This window comes from Calonectris borealis, chromosome 8 (genome assembly GCF_964195595.1).
Source record: "Calonectris borealis chromosome 8, bCalBor7.hap1.2, whole genome shotgun sequence".
NCBI classification, from domain to species: Eukaryota; Metazoa; Chordata; class Aves; order Procellariiformes; family Procellariidae; genus Calonectris; species Calonectris borealis.
This window is the reverse complement of record NC_134319.1, coordinates 531678-552500: the sequence shown is the minus strand read 5'-3', so window position 1 is coordinate 552500 and position 20823 is coordinate 531678. Positions and strand designations below refer to the sequence as shown.

The window sequence follows — 20823 nt, the reverse complement described above, 5'->3', positions numbered from 1 at the left end:
TTGTGGCCTCTTTTAAGTTAACAGAAAAAGTGATCACTTAGAGAGCAGGATTTTCCACGAGGTACTGTGCACGTGACAAGTCCAGGTGTGCTTGCTTCATTCACACAGATTGCAGACTTATTGAATCAAAATCTGAAGTTCTGACCAAAGCTGGCATTTAACCTCCCAATTCTCTTTCTTTTACTAAAGTATAATTGACAAACGGTTAATCTAGCAGTCCAGTCATTTGCCCTGAATAGCCCTTTTATGTGAAATGTAATAATGGGTCTATTTTGGCTTATGCAAGACATTCCCTATACCTTTCTTTGGCTAAAAGCATGTATTTTGGGATATTTTCAAGTTTCAAAGGATGACCTCTAGGTAGAGTGCATTTTTCATTTCAGCGGCGTGTTACTTCGAGTACATTGAGGAATTGTTGTAGGAAAAGCTTTTGAAAGAACAGAGTCCAGGTGCACAGACGATTGAAAATGCTCTGCTCCTGTGGCTGAGTGACAGCAAGGCTGTGAACCATGGATGTCTTCCTGAGATCCTTCTTTTCATATATATATGCGCCTCATCGTCCAGTAACATCAAGAAACTCCGTGCACGTTGGGCTGAGATTAGTTTGCTTATTTGCCATAAGCCGCTTCTGAACAAATAGTCACAGTCTTGTGAAATTATGCTAAAAGCTCATATGGTGCTCTTGTGATAAGAGACGCTGGCCAGAATGGAAGCTAAGGCCCTGACATTTGTGGACTTTGAGGGCACCTGCTTTATTATGCTGGCTGGTCAGTTAAACAAGTACATGTGTCTTGTGTCTAGCCCTTTACCATACATAACATTTTAGAGAACGAATGAGCACTTGCCTTTGAGAATTTTAGTATTTTTATAGATGTGTAACTTAAAAATGAGTTTTCTATTGAATCTCCTCTCCATGTTTAAACTTTAAAGAGATGCCCACTTACAGTATTACCCAATGCAATATTCTACCTGATTTTGTCAAAATATTTATTTTCATGTGATATTTTAATTAGCCTTGATGAAATATTTAGGTAACCCACCTCTTACTAAAGTTTGGAGCTGACGTGAATGCAAGTGGTGAAGTTGGAGACAGGCCTCTCCATTTGGCTTCTGCCAAAGGCTTTCTCAATATTACAAAGCTCTTGATGGAAGAAGGGAGCAAAGCTGATGGTAAGAAAAGATATTTTAAAAAACCAACTTTAACATTGTATTTTATAGACAGAGCCAGGCCTTTAATCTTGAATTTAGCTTCCTAACACGTGGTCTCTGTGTGTTTGTGTATCATTTTTGGGCAACTGAAACAAAAAAATAGCAGTTGGAGAATTTTCTTCACTTCTTAACTATGCTTGGTTTGCCATCTCACATGCATTCTGTTTCCATTAATAAGTTAGAGGTGACAAACAGCAGCAGAAAACAAAATCAAGATTAATATGCAGAGGCAGCTTACTATTGAGACACTCATCCAATCAGAGAACACGTGGCCGTGTGGTATGTATCTCCAATCAAAATTACTTCAATGCAAAGTGAGCTCCTGGTGAATGAGATACAGATGAAGGATTTTAAGTCAAAATTGTACCGCAAGTAATTTAAAATAATTCAGATGAGAAATTGCAAATGGTTCACAAACAATTCCACAGAAAATGGAATCTTTTTAACACATGCTGTATTATGCTACACAAGCTTCATATGCTTCATTGTGGCACGTTTTCTGTAAGAGAAAGTGTGTGTGTGAGAGACATAATGGGTTGGACTGATACAAAAGTCTATTAGCATGCTTTTGGTATTATGTGAAAGTCAGTGCGTTCTTTTTACAGGTGATCTCACACCGATGCCAGTAAGACTATGACATTAGAGTCCAGTGCTGTATATTTTGCATGTGCCACAATTTAAAATATTTTCATTGTAATTAATATTAGCGTACAACTAATAGTACTTCTGAATTCTTATGCTTGCTCTTTTGTTCCCTCTCCTTATCCTGTTTCAGCAATGTAGAAGGCACAAAACATACCACACTCCAGCCTTACTTTTCCATTGCTGTGATACTTGCATCGTAGGCATGTGCATACACGCTTGTGGCCACATCCTACAAAGTCTTATAAATGCTAAAACTTAGAGGTCAAATTTTATGCATATTATGAATATTATTGCAGAGGTTCTTACCTACTAAACAACATTAAAATTATTTGGAAATTAATTTCTTATCCTCAGAACCAGAGAAAGAAAAGTTTTTTTGAAAAGGAACAGTACATTACTTGCAAAAGTACTGCTTTTTAATACATCTTTGGACTACATCATTACTCTTGTTAACTTATATCCACAATATACAAGGTAAAATCTTGGTCCCCTTGAAGTCTATGGCAAAATTTCCATTAATTTCAATGGGGTTAGGATTTTGCCTAGGGATATCACAATCTGTTGCTGGAAAAGCAGAACTGGAAAAACAAGAAACAAACAAACAAACAAACAAAAAAGCATTTGTTGCAAGAATCCTGCATGTTATACAAAGAACAAGAAGTTGTCAAAATTCTTCAGTTGCTGCTTCTCAATCGAGCATCCAGTTTGATGTCTGGCTCCAGTCTGTGCACAACTATTCATGAATTAAAAACAATAGAGCATAAGAGGGGAAGGTTAAAAAGGGATGCTGTATAGGCACATTTGAAAAGCATGCTCAATTGCCAGGCTCAGTTCTTTCCTAATCTCACCTGGCCCAATACCCCACTGACTTCAGGAGAGGACAGTCGAGTGGTCATTTTGCGCAAGTTCTGTGTTCTCAAGCCTACAGTCTTTGGTGCTGACTCTGTAAGGCGCTCTCATTCCTCAACAATTGGTAAAGCAGGGACAAGAGCCCACGAGGCTTCTTCCTTGCTCAGTATGCCCAGTAGTGCCAAAAGCAGCAGCATTCACGTACCCCTGTTCCTACCCTGCTAGTGGCACGAAGACGGTGTTTCTCCCCAGTTTCCCCTTCTATGCTAGATTTTACAGTATAAATTTACCATTCTCTTAGAGTCTTGCCTACAGTACACACATCTTACTCGCGCAGTAAAAAAAGTGTGGAGGGAAACAGCATGACTCAGATTTGTAAGTACTTTTTTCAATAGTGAGCTCTTGATGTTTCAGCCTTGATGTGTGTGCACTGAGCTGATATAATTATAATAAAGAGGGGGAAAAGAAGAGATGTTCACTCACCATAACAAAGCAGTGGGAGGTTCACTACCAGTTAGATAGTTTATTCCAAAAGGAAAAGAATCTGGGACAGCGTTTCAGATTCTTTTCTTTAAAATCTTCAGCATTGGAAAAAGAAAAAGGAGACTGGAAGCGGGAAATCTTTCACTCACAAAGTAGCACACTTTGAAACTTGGTATAAATATAGCAGCAGAGGAACAACGCTTAAATGCCTAGGAATGAAAGTAATTGGTGAAATAACCTGAAGAAATTTTGGCAGTATTCTGTGCAGACCAGTAATTGGTGTCATAAACTTGAACTATTTCTTTTAACATAACTTGACTCACTCGTTGATCAGCTCTGGGGCCATGGCAACTGAAGAAAAACAGTGACCACTGAATCAGACTGAAAAGGTCAGAATACTGCTGAAATATAGCAACATTTGCAGTCTAACAATAGCCAAAGTTGTTCTTCAACCCAACCACAATATGTAAGAAAAACATTAAAAAAATGTACTACCCATGTATATATCATCACAAATGTTCATATTTTACATATGCGTGTATATAAAACCAATATGTAACAAGTACAGTTGGTTCTCCAGATGCTAATCGCATAATTTGTTTTAACATAAACACTGTAGGGAAGTACTAAGTAATTTTGTGTATTTGCAGAAATCTGTGTATTTTCAGAAATCACATAAGGTCTTGCAAGCACATTTCTTGAGGTATTGATTGGATTCCTTTAAGCTCCAAATTCATTTTGAGATCATTAATATATCTCAAAAACCAGCATGCCATTACAAGCTACTATCACTTAAAGTGCCTTAACAATCTTGAGATTTTTTCAAACTGATTTAGTATGGAATTTCTGTTTTTATTTTTAACAACTTCTATTTCCTTCTTTCTTTTTTCACTCCTTCCAAACTCCTGGAGATTTTTTTGCATTACTGAGTCAATATAATTTCTACCAACTTGCATTATTTATTCTGTCAGGAAATTCAGTTTTATATTTTAGAATATCCAAATGGTAGAATGTAGCAATAATTGGGGTCAAAGTATCACTTCATAATGTTTGATTTATTCTGGTAATCTGGTAGATTTTTTCTACGGTAATTGTAATAAACAAAATGAAGAGAAGGGGAAGTTCATTACAATGAGAAACCATCAATATTCCTAAACAGCCATGCTCTTTCCTCATTTCATCGGGCTGAACTTCTGTCTCCTTCTTGCTTTTCTGGTGGCTTCACTATACTCACATCCACACCCAACTTTATATAGTTTCTAAGAACGAATATTCAGCTACACATGTTAGATCCTAATGACCGGCTGGTTTTAGCAGTGGGCTGGGTATGGTCTTGACCTTCAGAAGTGTCTTGTCGAGCTGCTGAGCCCTTTAGGTAATCAGAAGGGTACCTGCTTGTGCCCCAGGAGGGCTGACTTCAGAACCAAAGTCCACGTCATCTAATTATTTGTTGTTCCTCAGTCTCATCTGCCACTTACATGAAGGAAGATAACCTTGATTATTAAAAATAAAGAGCTGTGGGTTTTGCCTGTTGTTGTGTTATCAGCTGGCCACATTTCTGCTGGTGTCCCAACTCCAGCAGAAAAAGGAATGGGCAAATGAAGAGTGGGTTTTTTTAAAAAAATTAATGGTAATTTAGAATTTCTTTGAAATCAGGGAGGACCTAGAAATAATTGCTTCTCCAGTGCTTGAATGTAGAAGTAGGACTTCTAATGTAGAAGTTTGCATGACTTCAAAAACTGTTCCTTCCAAAATGAAAGAAAAAAATCATATTTTAAAACGTGTTTTATAGCCTGATGGGGTAGCTAAGAAACAGAATATCTACAAACTTGGAGAACTAGCTGGAGGCCAGGAAATACGCATTTCTTTTGCTTCACATAAGCTAAATGCTATTTTTTATTATTCTTCAAACTGGTGGTCCTGGAGATTTCTTTTAGGGACCATGTGATATAAAATATATTCTTTGTCTTTATAACTTCTGTGGTCTTTTAATAAAACTTGTCTGCTTTCAGGACTGCTTTCAGCTGCCTTGCAGCTCCTCTTTTTTCAAGTATCTTTGAAAATCATTTTCATTTCTGCCAAATACAATCAATTTTAAATTTAAAACCAGAGTTTGATATTAAAAATCCAGGCACATTCAGTCATGCTTCTCTGAATATTAAACAGATATCACTCACCGAGACTTGGGAAATTTCCCTTATTTTTTTAAAACAGACTTGCACTGTCTTTTTTCCATCCTTTTACTTACTGAAATGGTTTCACCTGTTAATTTCTAGCTACGCAATGTCTCAGTCCTAAGAACAATTTCTACAGTACTCTATTTTGTTCCAGACAAGAACTTAGCATTTGCCCATTTTTACTGTCTACTTGTAAGGCAACCTGAATTTTTATTCTCTGACTGCCATGACAGTTGTACTATCTATCCTCGATTTAATAGAAAAATACTTCAAAATCTCAATTTGAAGAATTCTTCTGTACTCTTCTTTAGTAATTCCTGAATAAATGTGATGTACTTTTTTGCCATAACTCTCTTCTAAAGTGTTTTTGACTGGTTTTGTTTTGGTTTGACTCTGAAATTCTCCACCTTTTTAAGACAATATTCCAGTTTACCTGTCGTGTTTAATTTAGAAATCAAAAAGCTATCAATTAAAAAAAAAACATCATCCCATGTTGTAGTTATATATCCTTCCAGAGGCAAAGGAAATGTCTTGCAAGTATTTGACATCATTTCCAACTGCACAAACAAAGGAGAAGATATACGTTTCCTCCCTTGCTCCGTCTTACACCTTGTTGTGTTGTAGAAGCTCATGGTCCTGAGACCCCTGATGTCCTTCAGGCCATTCTGTGGGTACATATTCTGAAATGCTGACATTTATTATTATAAAACTTTGACATTTATTCCCCTCTTATTTATTGCACTTCAGAATGAATCTTTGCCTGGTACCACATCATAAGAAAAAATAAAGGCTAACGTGTCGCATGAATCTATAAAGTGAAGAATTATTTTAGAATAGAGAAATAAAACAGTTTATTTCTCTTTACTCCTTTTAATATAAGACTGCTAGGAAGGTTAGTGGGGGCAGTTAATGAAATTTGTAGGCCACAAGCTTAATATAATTTACAGGAATTCTTTTTCTTTTTTTTGACCTGTAACATAATTCATCTTTGGAACTATCTGTCACTAGACATTAGTGAAGTTAGAAGTTCAGCTCATTTTAAAGGACTGTATATTTCTGTGAGCTTTCAGCATTACTTCAGGAAGGTTTTAAAACAGGGGTTTATTTTAATTTTCATCGTTCCTTATACTCACAAAAAAGCAAAAGAAGACAGAACCTCAGAATGTGTGTGGTTTACCCTTTGTCCCAAGGAGGTTCAGCTATAGGAAAGAATTGTTCCTGAGAGATGTTTGTCAAAGTTGTGCTTAAAAGCCTGCATAGTACAAGTTTGGACACCTCTAATGGACAGATTATTCCTTAGCAGTCTATTAATTTCTTCTAAACTGCCTCAAAAATCTAGGTGCTAGACTGAATTGAGACTAAATGTACAAAGTAGGCTGGATTTGTCAATTCTATCAGTTATGGTATCAACCAGTTATGGTTGTTCCATCTTTAAACATAGAAAGAAATACACTAAGAATCACAGAGATACATGCTCTCTTTTAAAACTGAATAAAGATCTTTTTTGGATAATGAAAACAGTATTTGTATGCCTCTGCACCAATGGCGAACCCTGCCTAGAGCCTTGTCCGATCGCTTCCGTGCTTCCCACTAGATAGATAAAGAAAGAGACCTATAAGGTATATCCGTACCCATTTCAGGCGTGCCTAAGAAGGTTCCCAGGTGCTGGAATGCACCTGTCTATCCTGTAAACAGAGAGAAGGCTCCCTGGCATGGATGTGGCCCAGGATAACTGGCAGTCTCAAACAATTCCCGCCTGTAGCCCAAGGATCTTCCAGGGACGGCTCCGAGTTGACAGGTTGCATGCAACTGCCCCTAAAACAGACTGGTACTATCGGTAGACACCAGCAGTTCTGTGATCTTGGCCTCAAGGCCAGGAATGTTCCCAGTCATACTGATGTTATTAGTACACATGTGGCCATAGCTTCACGCTGTTCACTTGATAATAACTATTCTCAAGAATTGTTGGGTTTATGTTGTTCTATTACAGAATCATTTTTAAATAGAAGTTCATGATAAAAAGTGTGTAGTATTAGTGTTTCTATACTAAAACAATAGTCAAAATGAGATGGTTTCAGAAATGTGAATCTGTTTCTGCATGCTAGCTGAAACAACATTTTGATCTAACAGATCACTTACTGATAGGTTTCCAAGTGCTTTGCTGAACTGGGACCCAAATCTTCAAGAAAGACAATTGAATCAATGAATTTTTTAAAATTCCCTCATTGCTTGCCAATATTGTCTATCCTACAACAACCCTACAATTTCGCCCAAAATGTCTGAGAATATGAGCTAGCCAGGAGTTTAAGAAATCACATCAAATTCAAATCCTTCATGCTTATTTGAGAGGTATTTAGAATGAATGAGTTTCAGTTTTCTTTTGCTTTTAATCTTATACTGTTTTATAAGATTAAAACAACTGTTTTTGCAGGTAGAAGGATACAAGAATTGGTCTTCAGAAATTTAGAAAAAAATACTTTCATTGGATATATTTTTACAAGTTGTGTGCAACATACAAAATGCTTGATTTTATGACGTAAAGCACTGGAAGGGCAAATCTCTTAAACAGAACAAGACCTTTGTAACACACACTGTTGTTTCCCATGCGAAATTATATTGAACCAACAGAGACAAATACCATTCCCACCCAACAATAATATCCTATGTCTCCAATTTTGCCCATTCTTGTATACAGTTTCATGTTCTGTCAAAGAATACCCCCATCCTCTTAAATATGTGAAGCGCATACATAATCATCCTTGCAGGTGAAAAGAGACATTGAGCAAAATGAAAACATTGGTAATCCAGACGTTTGAATGAATTCTCCTCTTCCTTTCTTGCCTTTTATGTATTTATATTTTAATAGTGACTATGAAAAATATATCTTTATTGCATCTCACTTATTTTTTTAAAATTTCTTTTTTGTCACTGTATAACTATATCAAGAATCCTTGATCCTGCTACTCAAGGAAGCTAACATAAACCTTAAAACCAACTGGATTTTCCTTTCCTAAGAACAACAATGAAGTATGTTTCTTCCTAGTATTTGTAATTAATAACTATTCTTCCATGCGTTTGGAATAACTTGGTGGATTGCTTTCTTACATATAGTAACTACCTATCTTACTTTTGCTTCACATTGTAATATACTGACAGCAATTGCTCTTTCTAAGGGTCATTTATAACTTGTGATTCATTCATGGAAAACTACATCAAACTATTGAATACATCTGCTACTGGAAGAAAGCAATTATACCCGAAGTCCAAAAAATCGTCTTGATAGTGTACTACAGATGACACTGAGTAATGTAGTTTTGATATATGAAAGTTCACAGAAATTTCAATTTTAAAGAAATAGGACCATAAATATTTTAACAGGAGGTTTCATAACATATATGCACAACACGTAAAGCATTACTAAACATCCAAACCAAGCTATGTTAATTATAAAATACTTTCTTTGGTCTCTTTCTGGGTCAAATGGCAGTGAATGCTCAGGACAATGAAGATCATGTTCCTCTGCATTTCTGCTGTCGATTTGGACACCATGAAATTGTGAAGTTCTTACTCCAGAGCGGCTTCGAAGTTCAACCCCATGTGGTGAATATCTATGGAGACACACCTTTACACCTGTGAGTCACGCGGAGAAGCTCTCTTTTACATAGTTTGAATATAATTAGAAAGCTGGTGTTGTTAACAACTCTTTACTGACTTCATCTTCAGTGCGTGTTACAATGGAAAGTTTGAAGTTGTCAAGGAAATAATTCAGCTCTCAGGAACAGAAAGTCTCACTAAAGAAAATATATTCAGTGAAACGGCTTTCCACAGGTGAGATGTTTAAACACCGTTATCAATAGAATTCCACTTAACAGGCATGCAATACAACACCCGAAATAACAAACGTCTCGCCAACAGCCGGATGAGGAACAAAGCAAGCAGCGAGCTCGACATGGATGTTAAGTTTGTATCTTGAGATACAGGAGAGGACATGAAGTAAGAGGTAGAACCAGATAGTGAATGGGGAGAGAGAGAGCAAGCAAGAGAGAGAAAGGTAGGAAAGGCATCAGGTTCGTCCACATCTGTATGGATAACGGTTTCTCCTTCCGTCCAGTTTGGAAGCTAAGTTTAGAGCCTGTTCTGCCTAGAAACCTGCTGGAGTCTAGATATTCTCAATTAGAAATTAGGTGGCAGAACACAGTTTGGTCATGATGCTGTAAGTCTGTAAAGTGTTGTTTAAGAGGCACTTTGCAAAACAGACTGTATCAATTTTGCATAGCTGTGCAAAATTAATTTATGCAAGAATAATTAGAATATTTGTGAAATGGCAGAAATGAACATGCTTTGGTGGATTAATCATGCATTTGCACATTTCTGAAGATCTTTTATTCTGTTACCGCGTTTTTATCTCTGTGTAACTCTTCTTAAATTTTTGGCTACCCAAAGTATTTGTCCTTTTATGGTCTATAGCATTCACTTTTCCCTTTATTTTTACAGTGCTTGCACCTATGGAAAGAACATAGAACTTGTAAAATTTCTTCTTGACCAGAATGTTGTAAGCATCAATCACCAGGGAAGAGATGGACATACAGGTAACATCATCATCCTTCTTGTGCATGAGTGCATATACCAGCACCGAAAAATTTGGAAGCCATATACACAATCAGGATTTCCAGGGTAATTCCCATGATAATTCAATGATCAGCATCCGATTACCTTTCAGACAGATCTCAACTTTTTTGAAATATGTTTGCAGGCAGGCATAGAAGTGATAAGAGTTCAGTGAGGATGTGTTAGGCTCGTTAGCTTGTATATGAGTAACAAAACCTGATGTAAACTGATTCTCCAATAGTTAGGCTTCTAAGCAGTTTTAAGAATTGGGCCCGGTATTATTCTGCTAGGGTCTGGGCATATAGGATATAGTGTCTGAAGGGCTGCACACCTCCATGTCCCTACTACAGGCAAGGAAAAAAAGAGCCTTCATTGTCTCTACTTGCTTTTCCTCACGTACAAATTTGTTAAATGTGGTTTGCAGGTGGTAGAGTAAATGCTGACCTGTAGTGTAGCAGGCAACAGATTGGTTCTTGCAGCGTTAATATTTTATTTTCACTTACTGCCTCAGGGTTTTTTTTGATAATATATTCCTTTATCGAGGAAATCAATTTGTGCTTTATAGTTGTTGCTGCAAGTCCTATCATGATGTTCTGACAGTTGCGTTTACCATGCTTCTCTGATGTTCTAGGATTACACTGTGCTTGCTACCACGGTCATATTCGACTTGTACAGTTTTTACTGGATAATGGAGCTGATATGAATCTGGTAGCTTGTGATCCCAGCAGGTCCAGTGGAGAAAAGGATGAGCAAACCTGTTTGATGTGGGCTTATGAGAAAGGTATTTCAGTTTTCTAGTTTCTGCCACAAAATCCATAAGAACAGTACAGGAGGCAGAGAACAAAATAACCCCTCAGTCCCTGTAGACTAAGAGCTCTCACCATCTGCTTTTCAGTTCCTGGCACGAAGGGTTATAAGAAACAGCCCTTTATCTTCTCAGATACTCTGTTAAACATCAGTTTAATTCAACACAAACTCAAGGACAGGAGTATTTATGGACTGCTAAAATAGAAAACATACAGCCTGTTCACAAAAAGCTATTTCTCCCTCTGGTATGTGCCTGAGGAGTTTTACTTTTATTACTGAAGGAGGCATTACAAGGAGCAATGAATCAGAGTCAGTAATCTTAAATTCTTGCAAATACATATCAAAGCAAGGCATTTTCCATGGTTCCTGTTATACTGTCCTATATGGCTCCCCACAAATAAAAAGCTTTGTTTCTTCCTGAAAATGTTTTTGATGTTCACATGCATTTATGGATTTCATCGGTGTTTGAGAGCCATGTACTTATGTGGGATGCCCTTCAGTTTATTCTTCCTGGCATTGCCGTTCCATCCCTATGGACTGTGGAAGGCTATTTAAGCAGTCTCTTCATTGCTTGGGTAAAGAAGCGACCACCTTCTTTGGGTTACCATTTCTGTTAATTTAAGCGGTAACACTTCAAACATTTAGTTCAAGCATCATCTAAGTTTGGATGTCCAGAAAGCTGCTATCTGTAAAAACCTGTCCTTGATTTAAATTCCTATGTTTTAGAGAATTGTTCCATTATGCTGACATTCTTTGGCGTGAGCTCTTGTCCCTGGCAGCCTAGTGAGCCAGCAGCACTTCTTTCCTGTAGAAGGTAGCTTCTGCTAACAGGGTGAGAGTCAGCAGAAGAGCCTCTGCCTCGTCTGCTTCCTCTAGCACCCTTAAGAGTTGGAGTTGTAAGTTTTTTGCAAACAATCTAGCAAAGATCTAGCAAACAACCCTTCCGTAAGTTTTGGGCTTACTGGTCTTTCCCTGGCTTATTATAAGCCAAAAAGTTTGTACTCATTAGGGTATTAGTGAAAAATATCCGTAAAGAAATGCCAACAAACTTTGCAACTGAAGGAGCAGGCAATGATAAGTAGTATTTGGTACGTGATCCAAGCATCGTGACCTCAGTACGGATGCGTATCTTTTCCTCCTCTTCTTGCCTGCTCTCAGCTTTGTAAGCAGCAAAGAGGAACATTTCCTATCGGCCGGGGTGCACGAATAAGCAGTGCCGAGCCCAGCCATTTACAGTGAGCACAAAGCAAGAAGTGGAAAACGCTCTTCTTTCCCATATGTTTTCTAGGGGATGGGGGAAAATATAAGTTAAAGTTGGAGGATTCTGGGACATTCTCCCCTCCTCCAAAAGCACTGCAGTGCCATTTATTATGAGAATGTCTGTAAAATAGTAAAACTATGGCTTTCAAAGGCCTTTCAAAAACCTCACATTGGCAAAATACTCTGTATGAAATGACTCATCTTTGAAAGGTTTAGAAAAGAATATTGAATGTTGCCAATCAGAACTTTGTGCATCAAACATCTGAGAGAGTTAGCATGCTGTGCATACTCCGCTCTCTTCTGGTTCCTTGCAAAGGAGAATGGTGAGTATAGCAACTGTCTACAGTAATCTAGTGTTCAAATTTTGTCCAGTTTAGGACACCAGAGCTGAAATATTTTCAGGCACTGGTTGTCCTTGTAAGGCCTATTAAAGACTGTGGTCAACTTCCCTTTTAGGATTTCTGTAGCAGGGTTTTTTCTATTGTCATATATCGCATCTTGGGATTAGGTGGGCTCATGAAAATAACATGCTTGGTTTTTTTGGCAGGTATTTTCCTATATTTCTGTAGTTAAGAATCACAGTATGTTTCAGATTAGCACTGCTGTATCTTTGTTTACAGGTTTTATAGGCACATTGTACTTTTATTTAAAAATCCCCTAATATTGTATAAATCAATTAAAAAAAAAAAAGACTATTGCATTTACCTGCAAATCCTTATATTTCCTCGTTCTTTCTTAGGTCACGACGCCATTGTGACCCTTCTGAAGCATTATAAGAGACCTCAGGATGACTCACCCTGTAATGAATACTCACAACCTGGAGGAGGTATTGTCTGAGAAATCACTTTATTCTCTAACTGAAGGGTCTGATCCAAAGACCGCTGACGTCTCTGGGAATGTTCCACGGGTGTCAGGGAGCTCTGGATCAATTCTGTCTGGCACAAAGAAAATTAATGTCATGAGAATCCCCATTTTCCAAGTACCTTCTATTTATGTCAAAATTCTTCTTTTATCTTAAAATAGAGTTGTCACTTTGTATTACTCACTAGAAAGAAAAGCTAAAAGCTGTGAGATGAGGATCAGTCCCTAGTAATCATTACTCATGCCTTTTTGCATCCTTAATACCTTGTTGAGCCAGTCTCTTAGTGTGTTTAACTCTGATGTTTCTTTGATTACTGACATTCGGTATATTTCTATGCCCAGCCCCCTTCATATTTTTTAACACCTTTGGATATCTAATTCCCCCTTGCGAAAAATTAATACCTTTTTTGCTACAAAAATACTCATTCGTCCTGGCAACCAAATGACAAGTGGCAAGAAGAACGTTAACGCCGCCGTTGATAGACAGGACATTTTGCAGTGTGCTGAGGAGGCTGACCACAGAGAAGGTGAACGTGTTACAGGTTGTGCTTGCCCAGGTCATCGACTCCTCCTGCGTGGAAGGAGGAGCAACCCTACAGTCAGCGGCAGGATCGATCTGCTTCCTACGTTTCCAGCTCTGCAGAGTAGTTTGACCTGTTCCAGGTTTAGGTTTAGTATATCTCAGGTGTACGTAAATCTTTAGGGGTCTAAGTTTATGCATGTATTGGAAATTTATTTTGGAAAGCAAATAACACACCCAGACAGATTTTTTAATGCTGATTGTTAAAAGAACTCAGCTCCCACTTAAGCAGAAAAACAAGAGACGAAATTTTTGGTACATGGAGAAAGCCGAGTCTTTTGGAAAACCTAGTCAGCGAACTGAACAGTGCGATATGCTTGCAGCCCAGTTGACAGCATTTGTGAATCTGATCTGAGTTCCTTTTCAGAATCTAGCTGATATAAAGGGCTACTGGCCTTTAACACCAGCGAAAGTCAGTATCGTTCTACAGCGTTTAGCGAAGCTATATACAAATTACTCTCAAGAACGCAGCAATGTAACGTCACAACCCTATGTGTTTGTGTGCTTATGTGTATTTTCACCCCTTCATTTTTCATTCTTTAAGCAATCATTGCCTCATTCATTTATCAGTACAGATGTTTATACTGTCTTTGAATTCCATAAAATTCATTCTGTTTTTTTATTTCAGATGGTTCCTATGTGTCAGTTCCATCCCCTCTAGGAAAGATTAAAAGCATGACTAAAGGTATTCTCCATGGCAAGGGAAAACTTGAACTTTTATTGTCTTTTTACCCAAGGTGTTTGCCAGCCTAAATGTACTAAGCAAGATTCATTATTCCTGGAATTTTTGCTGTTCAGAAATGTAATGATGTGCATAAACAGCAGCTATATTTCCCTAGGATAATTTTAGAAAACAAGATACCTATCTTTGTTGCTCAGCATCATGATAATTCCTGTATTTATCTTATTTTCATTTACTTTAAAAAAATATATTCATTTTTATTTCTTTGGAGAAAAGGATGTGATTGTGAATTAGTACTAATGAAATAGACACATACCATGAATGCAAATATCATATTGAATTCCACTGTAAAATGCCTGGATTATCTTTACAAGAAAAATTCTGTCAAAAAATAATCTGTGTTAATCTGAAACACATATAGATAAAACATTCAGATGAATATTTGTACTTCAAATTATTTAATTTTTCATGCTGCTTTCAATTTTCCATTTCAAATATTCGCTCTATATATAGATAGATATAATCAAATCCTTACATCCTTTACATAGCAGCATTGAAATATTCCATTTAGAAATATTCTGATAAATTTTATAGTAATAAACTAAAAAGATCAACAAGGTAGACAAGTCTGCTAACTAAATTAAGTTGCAAAATTTAGATTCTGCATGTCACTAAAGAGTCAGTCAGATCTGGAATAACATCCCCTGCATCAGTAATGAGCACTAGCTATACAGAAAAAAAGGAACTAATTTTCCGTATAAAGAATTTTACGCAGCCATGACATGATACAGGCAGAATATGCTTATGGGACAGTGTTCATCACTGATAAGATTTTAAAGCCGAGAAAGCCCAAGGCCACTGTAGCATTGCAAGTATTTGTCTGTTATTGGGGTTTACTGGGGTTACTTGAAAGAAAAGGGAATAGGATTACCAGTCAACCAATTTACAGGAGGAAAATCGGCTTTTACTGTGCAACGGTTTTGTGAAGTTAAATGCTTATATTCTGTCCTTCCCCATGGCCCCGCATTTTACAAATAGGATAAGTGTTTTCTTTTGCAGAAAAGGCAGATGTTCTTCTCCTCCGTGCTGGTTTGCCATCACATTTCCACCTTCAGCTCTCTGAAATAGAGTTCCATGAGATTATCGGCTCAGGTACCAGAAATAAGAATGCATCCGTTTTAAATGCCTGATGTTCCTAAGAACATAATAATTGTGCTTATTTATTTTAAACCATTTTAGGGTCTTTTGGAAAAGTATATAAGGGACGATGCAGAAATAAAATTGTTGCAATCAAACGGTAAGTTTGTCAGACTTTTCTGTCTTGTTTGGTTAATGACCTAGTTTGAAGTATTAAAAAAAAACATATTTTAGTATATTTTTGCCTTACTGTTTTCTCTCGTGTAAATTCTAAGCTATCGAGCCAATACCTACTGTTCCAAATCTGATGTGGACATGTTCTGCCGTGAAGTTTCCATTCTCTGCCGACTGAACCATCCCTGTGTCATCCAGTTTGTGGGAGCTTGCTTAGACGATCCAAGTCAGTTTGCTATAGTCACTCAGTATATTTCTGGAGGATCGCTCTTCTCCCTGCTTCACGAACAGAAGAGGTATTCCGCTCATTCTCTGCTTGGGCTTGTGGTACAGAATTCAGAAGACTAGTAAACCTATGCTGATGTAAACGTTATTCGTTTCAGTATAAAACAATAGAGAAAGGAACACACTTCACAAATTTTAGCTTTGACTCAGATGATTGGGTGTACAAGGGAAATTAGTAAGTAATGACAAAATTGTTATTTAGTCATTATTTTACATCATATACATTTACATTACATATTATATAACATTATTTTGTATTTAAAACAATTTTAAAGGTTTCATGATTTACAGATAAAAATAATTTACAGATAATTCTAGTCTGTTTATTAACTTTAAGTAATTTTTTTTTTTTTTCAAAATATAGAACTCTTGATCTGCAGTCTAAATTAATCATTGCCGTAGATGTTGCCAAAGGCATGGAGTACCTCCACAATCTTACACAGCCAATCATACATCGTGATTTGAACAGGTAAGTTTCTTTCTTTATCCTAAAAATTCAGGGAATATGAAGCCTCAAAGCAACAGCGATGGTCTGCAGTCTCATCTGTATTTGCAGACGCTTGTAACTGTGCGGGATCTCATTAACACTGGTGGAGCTCGGAAGAAGGTCTGCTTGCATCAGCTGGACTGGGGAATTGGGGCACGATGTTTTACATTCACTGGAGGCTTTAATACATTTTAGTTGAATGACTTGACAGAGGGTACTCAACTTCATGCTTATAATAATTTCACGGACAGTGAATTTCTCATCGGAAATGTACAAAATATTTATACCCTATTTGCATGCATTGGTCCTGTGGGATAGCCTTTTTACAATTTATGCGACGTAGTATATTTCCCCAGTATAATTTTTTTAATCCAAAACATTAATTAATACATTTCACCTGCTTTTGCCCCTCTAGGAATTAAGTGCCTAATTTTAAACTAGTCAGTAGTCCCCCTAAGGTCGACGCAGAAATGCGAAAAGACTTCCAGAAGGGAATCCCTGCCGCTTGTTTTAGGTGCCTGTCTTGAAAAGGGAGGAACTTGGATGAGCTTGTGCTTGTTACGGGGAGGGGAGCAGCCATCTAGCTTAGAGTAAGTGCCGATGTGACACTCGCAGAGGTTTGGTGGGTAAGTCCCAGCCCGGGTGGCAGCTGACGGTGCCACTGGCGAAGGAGCAGGAGAGGGTCTGCATGAGTCGGTCATCCAGATTTCCTTCTGGAAATGAAACTGGATTGAAAAAACTCAGAGGTTTTATACAAACCGCTATGAGTCACTGTAATTGTCATTAAAGGATGCAACTGCTAAAAAACAGTATTTTCTTGCGTCTGGCCCACCGATGTTCAGCCGTTGTTAGAAGCAGGAAACATCGGCTCTGCTGAGCGGAATCTTTTTGTGTCTACATCAGAAATCACTCAGACTAGCCATTCTGCACTAACTTCTGCTTTGGAAGGGGACTAACCAAAATTACCTGTAGGTGTATTCAACGAAGAGCAACCAGGCAAAGAAAGTTAGTGCTGAATAGCTGTTGCACTTTTTAGCTGCAGTAGTTTGCTTGGAAACAGCTCCTTCATACGTAGCAGCACTGTGGCAAGAAAGCTGCTACAGAAAGAATTCTTAAAAAGTAGGATGAAGTGAGTTACGAAAGGGGTTTTCTTCAGTGTCAGACATACGTTTTCCACTAGCTTAACTACTTGTTTTTAAAAAAATTACGGAAGTATTCATTTTGTTTATGTCTCAGGTGACCGGGTCTATAGAGTTGTGGTGATATAATAAATAACATTTTCCTGCATCTTGCCGTAAGTTTTCATTTCCTAGTGACACTGATAGCTGCAGTGAAAGATTCCTTGTGAAAGACACTCATTCTTTTGGAAAAAGGAGCTGGGTTTTTCCCTTCGCTAGGCGAAGAAGTAAACTGATTGTGAGACTATACCCAGTTGAGGGTTCTGGTATGAAATTCTGAAAAAACATGAGGCAGCAGCAGTTTTCTGGACCTTGTTGTTGGCACCTCCAAGAGAACAGCATGGCTTGCACACGTGACAAGTTCTGTTTTCTTGCTCCCGGTGTACCTACACTGACAGCTCTACCAAAGGCACCTGTGAAGGGAAGGACTTCAAATGTAGCATTTGTCCTTTATAAACGGGAGGTTTCTTGGGATTTGAAGCATAACACGGACACAGTGTGCGTATATATAAGACCAGTCATAGAGATGCAAGCTGAAGCCCACCGAACTCAGGGTCCTGTCTCTGGCAAACTTGAGAGCCAGGTCTCTATATAATGACAATGTCTTGAATTCTCTCTCAGTGCCCAAGAACTTTGGGTTCAAAAGGGTACTTCCAAAAATGAGTACCTGCTCTTGAAGTCATTTTTTAAAGGAAAGAATAACTCTATTTGTGGTTATGAAAGAAAAAATATCCTTGCAGACTGAAGAAGAAAATCAGATCACTAATGCAAAAGAAACTGCACATTTCTTTATTTTAGTCTGAAAAATGCAGTCATTCCATACATATTCCATATATATATTCCATATATATTCCATATGCCATACAAACCATATCACTTCAAGCCAGTCTTCCGGGATTTATGTGCTCTAAGTTAGCAATATTGGCACAAATTCTGCTTTATACTCTGACTGCAAATTTTAGCACTCTTTGCTTTATTCATCTACTCCAATGTATGAGCACATCCATCTGCTCATATTAAAACTGCTACAAGGACATAAAAATGGCTACCGTTAACCACTGCCAATTACATACGCAATTACTTTATTTGAATGTGCAGATATGGTGTTTCTGTACGGATATGATAAATGTGTGCTGTTCAGAAAAATATTGCTGACATGATATGTTCATCTGTGCATATTGACTATATGGAGGGTTAATCTATGTATATTAATATAAGCCATATTCTGCAATTTTGCTGTAGCAGAACTACATAAAATTTGTCTGTCGAAGAGTATTTTAAATGCACTTTGGAGTGACTAAATACTTTCCAAAACCATGTCACTTATCAAAATTCTTTTAGCCTAAGAAAGCCTGAACCCACATTTCAGAGGCCTTTGAAATGTTTCATTTTGACATTTTAAATTATTTTTTCTATTCTTCCTGGTTTTTGAATTTTTTAATTCTAATTCAAATTCCAAGTTTTCAAAATATAATTCTACTTATCACATAAATCTCAAAAATAAAAATGAAAAATTGAATGTTTCATCTTCATATGAACAAGTAAAATCTTGTTGATAAGAAATGTCTGTTCCCCGCTTTTTACTCAATAATGTTAAGCTCCATAAAATGTTCCGAGTCAATGCAAAATGAAATAGTCCATTAAAATCACTTATTCAAACAGTTCCATTAATTAGCAGGAGACATGAGGAGGGTCAAACTCTTAAGCGCAATTCAAATTCTCTTCCAAGACATTTTGAACTAATTACAATTCACTACCAAGCGATCTGACTGCAAAGCTTTGCAGTAACCCGTTCTGAGCGGTCCGGGACTCAGGGGAATCTTAGAAGGGAAAGCACAACCTGCGTCCTCCTGACGACGTCCGCGCGACGCCCGCTGCGGCACGCGCAGCCAGCCCCGCGCCGAGCCCCGCGAGTCCTGCCCCCGTGGCGTGAGCGGGCCGGCCACGCTGCCTCCTCTTGCCTTGGCCCGCAGAGCCGAGGGGAGCCAGCGCTCCCCGGACGGGCCCCTGCCCCCCGCCCTGCGGCGCCCGCCTGCCCCGGGGGTCCCCCCGCCGCCGCCGGCCGCCCCTGGCCAGGCCGCCTTCGCTGCCGCAGGCGCTGCACCTCTCGGTCCCCGGCAGCTCCGAGCGCGCCCCGCGGCTGGCGGCCGACGCCTGGCCTCTCATTGCCCGCGGTGGTCCTGGCGCCCTGTGCTGTGGCTTTCCAGTCTTTGGGGGTACATCCCGAATTAAGTCAGCTCTTGATAGCGTCGACAAAGGCTTCTTCAGTTTCTGTCTCCCAGTCTCGCTATTTTTCCTCAATGCAGAGTATGCTCGGTCCTGACATCTTGCCATTGTGAAGATTCTCTAATTTTTTAATAGCTGAGATGATGAAACGCTGAACACTTAATTCATCGGTTTCTGTCCTTGTTGACTGGATTTCCCACACGGGCAAATACTTTCTTCTACTGTCCTGGAAGGCTGGATACAAATACTTGTTTAATCTGTTTTGAGTTTTTTAATTTTCTATTTGAGAATTTTCAGCATAGCACCGTGCTTTCAAATAACACCTTGTCACTTTCTTTCATTACTTCTTTTCCTTTTCTTTGTTTGTCTTTTTTACTTTAAGTATTTTCCCATAGTCTGTTTCTTGGTTTGTTTGGCCCATTTGTTGCAGATGAAAGCATCTCTGATGGGATCACTTCTAAGAGCTACAATCTAGTGCAGGTCCGTTGCACTCATTCAGTTGCTTTGGTGGTACCTGAGCAGAAGCACTGAGTCCTTGCTGTACGCAGAGAAAACCTGTTCTTGCTTCTCCAGCTACGGAAATAGTCTCAGGGCGTGCATATTGCAGTGAAGGGTGGTGAAATACCTAACTGTATTGGATCATGAGATTTTAGGTGAAAATGCCTCCTTTTGCTAACGGCAAAACATGACTCTTAGTTCTGCCAGCCCTCTAATGCAAAAGGCACGTCATTCGAACTGGGGGTGGTTGGGCTTTCCTCTCACACAGCATAGCTGTGCACTGCTTTAAAAAACACCTTTCTGCCTTTGACTGTCACCTCTTCTGCTTTTACAGGCATCCCTTAAAAGTCCTGGGTCTTGAGATGACATTCAGTTCTTCAGGTTCGGCCCAAGTCACGATTGCTAACAGTTTCTAACTAGATACCTTTACTCCTTTGGCAAATGGATCTTATCCCATCTTGTACGACGTGGTCTGGATTAAGAGCAAAGAGAAACTGCTGATATAACAAACTTTCAGTACATTAATTTGTGAAGAAAAGCCTGGCACTGGGCAGAGCTTTTCTACATTAACCTTTCCTTTTCAAGAAAAAAAAAAATAGCTGTTGATAACAGCGACATGGCTCCACCAGTCCTACAGGCTTTTGGAAACAGAAAAAAGCTGTTTAGGCCAAACCTTA

General features: G+C 38.4%; 1 protein-coding gene across 1 annotated transcript in view; it reads left to right on the top strand.

Moving 5' to 3' along the window:
* Nucleotides 1–20823, top strand: part of TNNI3K (TNNI3 interacting kinase) — an 88141-nt gene that overhangs the window by 21988 nt on the left and 45330 nt on the right. The window contains exons 7-17 of the mRNA XM_075155519.1: nt 1032–1170; nt 8851–8995; nt 9087–9191; nt 9858–9952; nt 10603–10752; nt 12778–12864; nt 14108–14164; nt 15221–15313; nt 15401–15458; nt 15574–15768; nt 16122–16226. Of these exons, the coding sequence (XP_075011620.1) occupies nt 1032–1170; nt 8851–8995; nt 9087–9191; nt 9858–9952; nt 10603–10752; nt 12778–12864; nt 14108–14164; nt 15221–15313; nt 15401–15458; nt 15574–15768; nt 16122–16226 (1229 nt within the window). The remainder of the gene's footprint in view (nt 1–1031; nt 1171–8850; nt 8996–9086; nt 9192–9857; nt 9953–10602; nt 10753–12777; nt 12865–14107; nt 14165–15220; nt 15314–15400; nt 15459–15573; nt 15769–16121; nt 16227–20823) is intronic.